The sequence below is a fragment of the Malaclemys terrapin genome, chromosome 10, assembly GCF_027887155.1.
Source record: "Malaclemys terrapin pileata isolate rMalTer1 chromosome 10, rMalTer1.hap1, whole genome shotgun sequence".
Classification (NCBI taxonomy): domain Eukaryota; kingdom Metazoa; phylum Chordata; order Testudines; family Emydidae; genus Malaclemys; species Malaclemys terrapin.
The window spans coordinates 35906414-35919130 of NC_071514.1; the positions used below are offsets into that span (position 1 = coordinate 35906414).

Sequence of the window (12717 nt, forward strand, 5' to 3'; positions counted from 1 at the left end):
ATGACTAATATATTACAATTAAACACTTGCTTTAAATTGCTCTTTTACACTGCTGTAACATTTCAGAAAAGTCCAACATGGCTACAGAATATCTGAAAAATCTTTCACAGATTTCCGATTCACACTTACATGTAATGGGCTCTTAGCCTCATACATGCTACAGATTTGTGTGCGTTTCTTATCTGCTCACCTTCCCAAAGGCAGATGCTCCAGCACAGATGTGTGTGTAATTAAACTGTTTCTGAGTTGCCAAAATCAATGGAGTCAGCTCCTCTGAGGAAAAATATGTCACAGTTTACAACAGTCTCATTTATATTTTCAATTACAGTTTTCATTGCTAAGAATGACACCAGACTATTTTTGGCTGTATACAAATACTGCTCACCTGGTAGAAATCCTTTGTATACATCATGCTGAGCCACTAGAACTTTTGCAATGCCCTGTACTTTGCTGAGCTCTTCTGCTACCTAAGATTACAAAAATATTAGTAGTATTACACCAGCACCTAGAGGCCCAATTGAACTTAGGGCCCCAGGGCGCTAGGCACTGTGCAAACAAATAGTAAGAGACAGTGCCTTCCCCAAAGAGCTCACAATCTAAATAGACAAGACAAAGACAGGAGTGAAACAGAAGGGTAGATTTGCCCAAGGTCACATAGCTGGTCAGTGGCAGAATTCACTGGAACAGAACACAGGTCTCTGACTCCCAGTCCAGGGCCAATACACTAGACCAGAGGTGGGCAAACTACAGCCCGCAGGCCACATCTGGCCCACGGGACCATCCTGCCTAACCTTTGAGCTTCCGGCCGGGGAGGCTAACCCCCGGCTCCTCCCCCACTGTCCTCCCTCCCCTGCAGCCATGCTGCTGCATGGGGAGCACTCTGAGCAGCGGGGCTGCGCGCTTCTTCAGGGCAGTGCAACAGCATGTCTGGCTCCGGCCTGGCAGCACGGCTGCCAGACATGCTGCTCTGAGCGGCATGGTAAGGGGGCCGGGCTGGGGCGTTGGATAAGGGGCAGGGGGTCCCAGGAGGGGGCAGTCAGGGGACAAGGAGCAGGGGGGTTGGATGGGTCAGGGATTCTGAGGGGGGCAGTCAGGGGGCGGGAAGTGGGAGGGGTTGGATAGAGGGGAGGGGCCAGGTTGTTTGGGGAGGCACAGCCTTTCCTACCCCGTCCTCCATACAGTTTTGCAACCCTGATGTGGCCCTCTGGCCAAAAAGTTTGCCCACCCCTGCGCTAGACTGTGCTGTCTCTCCACAATTTTTGAATAAGACAAAAACTGCAAAAGAAACCATCATAAGACATGTTGGCCTCATGTAAATAGTAGTGTGCAATAAGGTTATGTTATTACATTGGAACTTCAGTTCTCAACAGGGTAGGACAATGAGCCTTCAAATATTTCAGTAATTACAGTAAAATTGAAATGCCAACAACGCTATACACTCAAATTTGGCTCAGTCACTCCTTGTTGTGATGAAACAGTGGGCAGGGCAAATTTGAATGAAAGGCACTGCTATCTGGTCGTGGAGGGACCTCCAAGTTCAAAAACAATTCTAAGGTGAGATCTGAGTTAAAAAAAGGTGGAGGAGAACCCCTGCAAGAGTATAAACATTTATAATAAAAGTGATCAACAATTACTATTAAAAACAGTCAACCTAATGCTTCAACTGATCTAATCGAATTATTCAAGAGCTTAATCTTAAAACTCATTGATTTCAGAGGAAATGCCATTTATTTCAATGATATAGGCCCTATGTTACAAGTGCTAAGGAAAACAAGTGGTGATGTAGTCCTCTTGTTAATTACAATAGAAATCGTTTGTACTGAAGTCTGACATTATTAGCTGTTGAATTGCTGTAGGTTTCAGATCTGCAGTTATGTTTTTGCTATATTACATACACAAAAGCAAATTTTAAGCTACAAAAGGGTTATTGCAAATCACATTGAGTGTATTGATAGAACTGTGTTAAGACACTTGCATTGCCCCAAACAACACTACTTCCTTGTTTTCCTGAAGATCAGTTTTACCCCCAAAAACAACAAAACAAGGGTTGTAAGACAGAAAACCAAAGTGGCCACTACATAACAGTTATTTATGTATTGTGACTTTTTTGTCCCACCTGTACACATTCTTACAACTTTAAAAAGAAAGTTCACGTTATATGCAGTATCATTTTCTAAAATAACTTGGGTCACCACCACACACAACACATGGAGTATTGAAAAAGAACAAGTTTCACCCATCACTATTTAGTTATAAGTGCAAAAAGTCTCCAAAATAAAAGGGGTACAAATGGAGGTGTTACAAAATATGAACCAAACAGATTTTTCTCAAACTCAGTAAATGTTTGCTCCTGGTCTCAGACCTAGAATGTCAGGTTTTAAATTTAAAACCAGTCTTTACAGTCTAGTTATAATCCCTTCTCCTGAGATTTGTGACTGGAGAGGATGCCACAACTTTAATGTCACTTGCCATGTGTATGATTCTCTGCCTAAGATAAAACTTATCACTACAAGAGAAACAATTCAGCACTAACTCAGTTCAATTTTACAAATTATCAGACATGATCAACATCACTTCCACAGTCTTTATACAGTTAAACTGTATTGACCTGTAGGTGTCAGTGCTAAAAGGCTATTCTCAAAAGCCTTAGTGACAATGTAACAAAACTGGTCTACTATAGACTCTTGAGACAATTCAAGCAACAGTACTGGCAAGCACACAAGGCATTAGTTCTCTAATGTGTAGCATGCTTTTAAAGTCAGGAAACACTAACATCTTAATCATACATGGTAAACAAATCCTTACATTAGTAACACCTTTGATTATTAACAGTGAAATTTTTTTTAAAGTTCTATTTGTCATTCTTTATGCTCGGTTTACTTTTTGACGTTTTCACAGAATGGACAATAAAAGTCAGTTAAGCAAGTTTTGCTTTCAGATTCTTAGTGCTGCAATACCTGGATTTCAAACTTTACAGGAGAATATTTGTTTTTAAATAGCTATTTAAACTGGAATTTTAACATTTCTATTGGCCTTTGGATTTATAAAAACTTCATTAAAAAACAAACAAACAGAATGTAAGTTGAGAGTCCCTTTTAGCATAGTCACTTGTTTAAAGAAAGCAACCCCACACCCTATATGCATATTTTCAATTTAGAAGAGCAACAATTTAAATTCAGGACATTTCCTTGGGACTAGTGACAATTGGCATAGCTCCTCCCACCTGAACATTATTCTTGAAACTGATCCAAGTCTTGTTTGGTTTACTTAGTGGTAGTCACTACTTTGTTTAAACACATCTAGAAAGAAAAATAATCAGGTTTCTTACCTTTTCACAGTTGGTACCAGCTACTAAACAAGATATTTCACCTCCAAGCCGCTTTGCTGCACTGATAGCATTTAGCGTAATGGGTGTAAGAGACTCATTTGTGTGTTCAGCTATTACCAATGTACTCTGAAATCTCTGGAGCAATGAGGCCTTAAAAAAGAAAAGAAAATGAAAAAACACAGGGTTAACATTAAATGTGGAAGGAACAAACAATATTTTATAGTATTTTACAGAGACCACCTAGTGCCTTATAGAAAGCATTTCATTTGTACAAAACTACATTAACCAGTAACACTGAACAGACCAACTGAACTAACAGATATTTTTAATAAAGCAGTTTGAAGGTACCAGGCACTAAGCAAGTGACAATCTTCTGAACTTCAGGCTATATACTGCATAGCCATTTTGAGATGATAGGAAGACACTGGTCAGGACTAGGGATAACAATTTTATAAACCAGATTTTTTTAGGTCAGTTGATCAGCCTGGTTAAATGCCTTAAATGGTTTGTTGAGCACATGGAAGTAATTTAAGAATTTGGATGGTTGTAGGATGAAATCCACAAGGGAAAGGAAGCAGGACATAATGGGAGGGAATCAGAGGACACACTGCTATAAGGCAAGTAGATAATTATTTGCTTGAAACAATAAATATATTTTTCAAGCAAAGCTTTGACTAAAATCCTAGAGAAAGAACCTGCACTTATTTTATTTTTAAAAAATATTGTATTCTTACTTCACCTTTATTAATTGTTGGGAATTGGGAAAACAAACCAATAATTAGGGTCTTAGGCAGGTTTGCAGTCTAAAGAAACCATAATAAAAAAGTCTATTGGACTGTATCAGACTTGAATCTAAGTAATATATTTTATTTTAAAATGTTCAACCCTTTTCTGATGATTCAAACAATATCCCAGTAGAGTCCAATATGGCTACTTAAAATAATCACTTGACCGACCTACTTACTATATTCTCTGGTCATTCTTTAGAACTTGTTCTGGAGCACTTTACAAATCAAAACAAAATTGCAAAAACAGGAAGAGGATCAAACTGAAATGAACAAAGGATTCTAAACATTGTTACTTTGTTTCACTGCCTTTCATTAATACTTCAGTTTAGTTTGACTACAGCCTCTTTACATATAAGAGGTTAATTTAGCCAAGCATTGGCCACTCACAAATCATAAACAAAATCACAGAACACTATTGCAGGTAGCCTTTTGGATTAACTATATGGACTGGTTGCCTAACACAGTGCATTAAAAAAATAAAACCACCTGCATTGTTTTCCAAAGGATTTAAGTCATGATATATTTAAGTCTCTCCCTATCAACACATAAGACCATGTAAGATAGTAACCAGGTATTTCCTGCACACCTAGTGCCACATAGCCCCACAAGGACAATGCACCCAAGAGGATCCTCCAAGATCTTCACTACTGTATGGGAGGATACAAGGGAAGAGGTATCAGCTGCCTTCACAGTGCCACTTCTTACCCCTGCTCCAAGGACACTCCCTAGAGCAGTGATCCCCAACCTTTTTTGTCTGGCAGGTGCCAGACAACGAGCCACCGCAGACCGTTGCTGGCGGACAAGCATCAGCCGAAATGCCGCCACCAAGCAGCGTCATCCAGAGGTGTCGCCGACAAAATACTGCCAAAAATCGGCAGCACTTCAGCGGTGAGGCCTCTGGATGACGCTGCTTGTCGGCGGCATTTCAGCGGATACTTGTCCGCCGGCCAGTACGTGGGTGCACATAGATGCCCCGGAGGGCGCCATGGTGCCCGCAGGTACCACGTTGGGGACCACTGCCCTAGAGTCAGGGTCCTTTGGAGTCTGCTCAGGAGGAAATACAGCTGTGCTAACAGGTCCAGGAGAAGAAGCTGCCTGGGGCCAAAAGGTGGTGTAAAGGTACAAGAGCTACAGTGGGTTTTGATCATGAACCTTATCCCTTACGTCAGGGGTAGGCAACCTATGGCACGCGTGCTGAAGGCGGCACGCGAGCTGGTTTTCAGTGGCACTTACACTGCCCGGGTCCTGGCCACCGGTCGAGGTGGCTCTGCATTTTAATTTAATTTTAAATGAAGCTTCTTAAATGTTTTAAAAACTTATTTACTTTACATACAATAGTTTAGTTATATATTATAGACTTATAGAAAGAGACCTTCTAAAAACGTTAAAATGTATCACTAGCACACAAAACCTTAAATTAGAGTGAATAAATGAAGACTCGGCACACCACTTCTGAAAGGTTGCCGACCCCTGCCTTATGTTAGCATTCCTAATATGATAGGAATAGAAATGATCTATTGGAAATTCCAGGCAGAAAATCTGAGTTTTCTTTCCCATACCCTCAAAGGGGAACCCAGAAGTTTTAGGAAGTAAAAGATCCAGAAGTGAATATAGAAGATGAAAGTACTCAATGACTATCACCACGGAAATTCATTATTAAATTGCAATTTATTTTAGATTTTTAGGTTTCTATTCTTTAGGTTTGTTTTAGTCTACAAAGTTAAGTACCATTTATTATTTTGGTGCTTTTCATACAGTGAATGCTGAAATTTTAAAATACTGCTGAGTGGGTACAACATATACTCATACTGTTTTTGCAATGTTTATTACCTATAATGCTACTGTAATATTCTTAGAAATTACAGTCATGTTGCTCTGTAAGTACTGTATAATAAAAATTCAGGTGCATATGGATCAGCCAGCTGCCTAGCCAAAGTTTTAAATGTGTGTTTTTAATTAATGTTTGAAAAAAATTACCTTCACATCAACAATAAAGACCTTTGCACTCTGGCCATTTGAATACCAATTATTTCAAGTGACACATTGTAGTGCTCAGGTCATCTTTCAGGAAACTATTTATGTGAATGACCATGGCAGGCAAAAAGAGAATGGCTACTGAGGATGCAGTGGAGAATAAAATAAAGACCATGGGCAGATTTTCAGATATACCAATCACCCCAAACTTGCACCAAAGTCAACAAGAACTGAAAATGCTCAACAGCATCAAAAGTCATGCCACATAGTAAAATAAGTAAAGGCACAGCAAGAATAGATTCTGAAGAGAGAAAAAAAAAAAAAAGAGAGAGAGAGAGCGCGCGCCTTTAGTGAAAGACTACTAGATATTAGAAAAATCAAATACGGGTCTGCTAGGCATGCAGAAAAATTAAAAGTTACATTTATACCCTCTTTCACCCAAGGATCTCAAATATTTTTATAAAAAGATGGGAAATAGTATTGAATTTATAGATACGTTGAGTCCAAAATAGATCTAAGAAGATCGTTTGTGCAATAAAAAAGCATTATTGAAATCTGAAAAAGGTCAACAGCTTTTACCCTCCAATCTTTAAGGCCAAAACAAGGAGTTGGAAGCAGCACAAAAAGAATGAACTAACATCCAAAATATTTTTCTTCTCTGATGTCATCCCATCATACAGAGAGAGAACTAGTAGGTTTTTTGCATCCCCATTTGGGTAAAAATACCAATACTGAGTATTTACATGTTTGTAAACTTTAAAAACCCCAATAAAAAGGAAAACTTAGAAATAGGTAAGGCATAACTTTATCCAAACAACCTGATGAATCATTATTTTAACACAGTGGTCCCCAACCTTTTTCATCTGGTGAGCCACGGAGGACCGTGGCGGCCGATGAGCATCCGCCAAAATGCCACCGAGAAGCGGCAACGTCAATAGGTGTCGCCGCTGAAATGCTGCCGAGAAGCAGCAGCATCCAGAGGCGTCGCCAACGAAATGCCGCCAAAAATCGTCGGCATTTCAGTAGCAACGCCTCTGGATGACGCTGCTTCTTGGCGGCATTTCAGCGGATGCTCGTCCGCTGGCCAGTACGCGGGTGCACTTAGACATCCTGCAGGCACCGAGTTGGGGACCCCTCCTCTAACATGTAACTTGGAAATAAAGTATCCACAGAACAATGTTTTATGACGTTATTAGGGCACTAATTTAAGACAAAAATTAATGGAGTCATTAAAATACTAATATCATATAGGTATCCTACCACCAACGTGCCTCACCTAGAATGTGTCTTACCAGTCATCACTATTTACTTGTAGGGGAGTAATGGAGTTTTCCTTAGCACACATTAGAAATCAACTGGTTTTGGATATAGGACCTGTGGCTGCCTAATTTTAGTAAGTTTCTTCTACCATTACCTTCTTATTTAGATATTTGCAGGATTCTTCATTCAGAAAAGAGCTCCTCTGAAATGTATGACATTTCTCGATTATCCCCTTTCCCCACCACTCCCCAACAAGATACCCTATCTTGCAGCGGACACCTCTCAATCTAATTTAAGACTATGACCCGGTTTATCTTAATCAATAGTTTCTCCATTTTAAAGACATCCTAATTTGTAAAAGCAGCTCAATAAAAGTTGCATTAAGTAGAAAATTATATTCTAGAATACCTCAAATTGGCTTTTTCCCTGTTTTTTTAAGAGAATCAAACCTAGAGGGCATAAAAAGATGAGGCAAATGTGTTTTACTACCAATGGAGAGTCCAGGATTTTAGTACAGAAAGAAAGTCACCAATATTTGAAATTCCTTCTCACCATCCACATGATCTCCCAAAACTTCACTGAAATCAACTGGTCACAACTCCATTTCAATCAGTAGAGTCACATCCACTTTCAACAGGGGTGAATTTGGTCTTTTACATCTGTTTAGTTTCAACTGAACAGTAGAACAAATAGATCATACCTTATCCCTATATAAACAGGCCACTGGAGCTTCCTCTGCAGTAAACAAGTTGAAAGTCCAGGTTCCTTGGCACTGTTTTGTGCTCTTATTTACAAAGCCACTTATACAGTATATTTAAATATGATCCCCATGACAGCTGATATCAGAGCAGGATTCTTCCATTAAAATTCCCTGCCCCTCTTCTTTGTTGCATAGGATAAATATTTTGAAATTACTAGTTTCTCCTTATCCTTCATACTTTACAAATGCTCCCTGTTTAAAAAAATGCAGGGAAGAGAGTCTTGATCACAATATTGCTAATATACTTCATCTTACAAATTAAAGAACGAGAGTGCAAAAGTTGACAAACAAGGAATTTGGCTTTGTGTTTCCCATTTTGTGGAACTTGGAACTCTAAATTGGTCATAAAGGATTATTATTTATACTGTAATAGCACACAACCGAGGGGCTGTACAGATATACAGGAAAAGATCATCCCCATCCCAAACAGCCTTTAATCTAAAAATACAAAAAACACAAACAAATTGGTTAGGATAACAGTTTGTATCTTTTAAAAAACAGTGAAACTAATATGACAGCCTGTCCACTGCCCCTGTACTAAACCATTGTTTGTTACTGACAAAATCCATTGATATATCCATAGTATTAATACTTTGCACTCCCATATCACTTAACATTTGAGAATCTCAAAGGACATTACAAATAAAGCTTGTCACCATTTTACCAAAAGGGATACTTACAGGCCACCTACCTAAGTAACTTCCTTAATGTCCTTCCCCCTACAGCATAATAGATTAGATAAAATATGTCCTTCACCCACCCACCAAGTAACCCTGAGTATTCACCTAGTTGTAAAGCTTAGCAACATACAAGCTGGAACACAGAGTATGATGCAACAAAAAGTAAATAACCTTCAATGGCCTAACATATAAAAGTGCTCAGATCCCACCTTTACATGCATGCCTCCCAGTTAAATTGGTTTAAGCTCAATCCTGCAAAGAAAATACATGCATTCAAGTCCCACTGCAGTCAGCTGGAGGTGACTATCTACTTTACTGTGGTATTAAGGCATATTCCCACTCTCTGCCTATTTTATCACCACAAATCTGGCTAAGCCTCCCCTTGACACACACATGACTTTTTACAAACTCTTAGAAGATCCAGTCACTAAAACCAAGAGTTTTTTTACAGCTGCAGTAATTTTCCTTCGTCAGTGGGCTACACAGGGTTTTTAATCAATGAAAATGAGAGTCCTGGATCCCTGCTCAGAGTAAATGCAGACCAGGACAACTTTTTAGCCTTTTGCTATTAGATGAATGTTGTATTTGACATGAGCCATTATTTGAAGTGAGATAAAAACACATCTCCATAGACTGATTAAGAACTTGTCAAGGCTGTCCAGAGTATGAAAGGGGCACTCTTGCATAATGCAATATAAATTAGACCAAACAAACCTCTTGCGCTGCCTTTTCCTCGCTTGTGTGGTCTTAAATGATGCCCCAAACCTACCAGTAATCAATTGTTCTCCAAGTCCACCAGGGGCATGGTAAAATGTAACAACAGGCTTAGTTTGCAGCAAGGGAGATTTGGGTTAGATAGGAGGAAAAGTTTTCCAACTCTAAGGATAGTTAAGCACTGGAACAGGTTTCCAACCCCCCAGCACTGAGGGTTTTGCGAACAGGTCGGACAAACACCTGGCAGGGATGGTCTGGGTTTACTTGGCCGTGGCCCAGCGCAGGGGATGGGCTAGGTGCCCTCCTGAGCTGCCTGCCAGCGCCAGGCTGTGGCTGGGACCACGGGCCCTGAGGGCGGCTGGTGTCTCCCTGGCTCTGGGTGACCTTTGGCCCAGCTCGGGGCCGAGTCAGGCAGCTCCCCAGGACGGGTAGGGTGGGGGGAGCCAGCGCTGAAGCGGGGCCGGCCGCACGGGCCCCCGGGAAGGGCTCCAAGGGGGGCGCAGCTCCCCTGCCCGGCGCTGAGGGGGAGCCGCTGCTCCCTGCGGAGCGGGCCCCGCCCGCCGCGCCGCACTCACCGCCCGCCTCAGGCGCCGAGCCCCGACCGCCAGCAACATGGCGACTCCCTCCGGGACCCTCTCACCCCGCCTCGGCAGCACCCACCCGAGCCGGTTGGGCGAGGCAGAGATCTCGCGAGAGCTGCTGAGGGACAACGTGACTTGGAATCCTGCCTTTTCCCATTGGCCAGCGCGCACAGCCAATCAGAGGAGGCGGGAAGTTTCTTGGGCTCTTTGAGTTCCTGGGGCGGCGCGCGCGTGCGGGGTGAGAAATGAGGCTCGAGGCGGACTCCCGGCCAGCTCTTGTGCCGCTCGCTGAGTCACTAGCCCAGATAACACAGCAGCCCCAAGGCCCTGCCATGGCTGCGCCTCGGTGCAGCTTTGCAGTCCGTGGGTCAGTGTGCGCGGTGCGGTGCATCGCTTATATTCAGGGGAGGAAAAGTTGGCAAAACTAGACATGGGCACAAATTGAGACCCCAGCTTGAGAAACGGTTGGCTCCACAGTCAAAAATGTACAGCTTGGGCCTACCTACAGTCAGCACTCATCCGTCTGCCAGGGACACCCTGGAGCATAAAAAGTGGACTCTCAAACAAGACTGTGACTGCTAACCACCCTTGCTGCTCCTTCTACAGTTAGGGTGATTAAGCAACTCAAACTCCTCATTAGTTTCCTGGATGCAGGCCAGCAGTTATAGCAAAACGAATATCCAACTGGTCGCAGCTTTGCATACGTCTAAAAAAATTAAACTTAAAAATGGGGGGGGGGTATTATCCCATTAACCACATGGATGTAAACTTTATGAGATTATTAGTTCTTTCTTTGTATTACATAAGCCAAATATAAAGATTCAAGGTTGTGATCTTAAGCGCACACACAAGCTTTTCTTATTGTTACATGCTTAAAAAAAAAACCCACACCTTTCCACAGCTGATAATGCAAATATTTGAGAACTAGCCAGAAACTTTTACAGGCAGAGACAAAGATGATCTAACAAACATTTTTGCCATCTTAAGTAGTATCATATAATATACAATTATGCCAATTCCATCCTGAAGGGTCTAAATATGGTTCCCAGGCATCACTTAGGAAAGGAACCAAAGAGGTTGTCCTTTGTGCTAATGTTGGAGAAGGAAGCTATACGCTGTATGGACTGGGCTCAGAATCCAAGAATGGAAAGACTAGAATGGATTCATCCAGCAATTGAACAAGAACCATACAGGATCCAGATGGTAGGGAGCACAAATGGACAACCATCTACATAATACTGAGGAATAATGGTGAGCATTATATCCTCCTCTTGACCAGATTTAATAAAAAAAATTACGATATAGTAAAAAAATTGAATCAGTTTTTCTGATATCTCTTTTATTCACGTGTTTGTTTTTGCCAACAGTTAAATAAAGTTTTTAAAGAGGAATAACACCTCTGGAAGTGAAGTTATACAGACAAGTATCCAGAATCAGACTGAAATTCTTCCACATTGTACAAAGCTAAAGTAAAGAGGAGGAGGAAATCCTCTGATGTAGTCTGCAGTACTGCTATTGAAGGTTGTGGGCAGCAACAACCTCTGCAGCCACTGTGCCCTCCACAATGCAGAGTATAATTAATGTATTCACACTGATAATTCCACTCCCTTTCCCAAACCTCTTGCCAATTATCAGAAATAGCACACCTGTAGAGCACAGCTTCACAGAGCATAGGAGGGTCCAGAACCTCCTCTCCTGCTGCTGGTCCTGCCCCAATGCCGTGCACCTTGTATAGTAATTTATACCAATGCAAAGTAGATTAAGACTGAGTGTAGAATACTACCAAATCAGAATGGCAGCATCTTATACCCAATTTGTACAGTGTAAATTGCAGAAGTGGCTAGACAGAAGAATCAAAACCTCTTCCTTTAGAACACAAGTGAAGGCACCTTGGTACATTTGCACAACTTGTCATGTGTCGTTCCTAGCCTAAATGTTTCCTGCCCTAAATTGTTGGGCAGCGTAGTGTTGGTGTGCATTGCAGCCCATCATGTGCCAGTAATGTATGTTTTCCCATTAAGGATAATGGCCTAAGTCTGTCCATAAGAGCCCTGTGCCATGACATGCCCAGTTCGGTCAGGGTGATGTTGACATTGCTGGGCCATCTTCCATTCTGTCTGGGGGCTGGACAGGCCGAAGACCTGACTACAAACTGTGTTGAACAGAGCAGAGGCATTAGTAAGCTCTTAAGTTCTCCCCTATCCTTCCTACACATTGCAAAGTTGAACAAAGCCATAGAAAATGGAAGGTGGCTATGAGCAATGTTCCTCCCTCCACACAGCAGAAGAGCCATGCAGCTGGCATACCATGTGAAAAAGGGAGTATGGCCAAGGTGGGAAAGGACCTGGCAACAGCCACACTAAGTACCACGTTCCATTGTGAAAGCTATATATATTACACAAAAACTTGTGGAAATGTAATGCTGCTTGAAGGAGGCTAGAGTGGCAGGTCAGATACCACTGTGGGCAGAGCAGCAACTGTCAATATGGCTACCTCAACCCCATGTGTTGCCATACTCTGGGGGACAAAGGGGAGTATAGATGCCATGGGGCTAGCCAGGGTCCATGTGCGTTGAGGCTTGGTTTCTCATAGATTTACAGCTCATCACTGCCTTTCTTGGGCCCTGCCTCAT

General features: G+C 41.8%; 1 protein-coding gene across 1 annotated transcript in view; it reads right to left on the bottom strand.

Moving 5' to 3' along the window:
* Positions 1–10188, bottom strand: part of ETFA (electron transfer flavoprotein subunit alpha) — a 44569-nt gene extending 34381 nt beyond the window's left edge. The window contains exons 1-4 of the mRNA XM_054042124.1: positions 10080–10188; positions 3329–3478; positions 386–467; positions 191–273 (exon numbers count right to left, since the gene is read on the bottom strand). Of these exons, the coding sequence (XP_053898099.1) occupies positions 191–273; positions 386–467; positions 3329–3478; positions 10080–10118 (354 nt within the window). The 5' untranslated portion in view covers positions 10119–10188. The remainder of the gene's footprint in view (positions 1–190; positions 274–385; positions 468–3328; positions 3479–10079) is intronic.
* Between the last annotated feature and the right edge of the window lie 2529 nt (positions 10189–12717).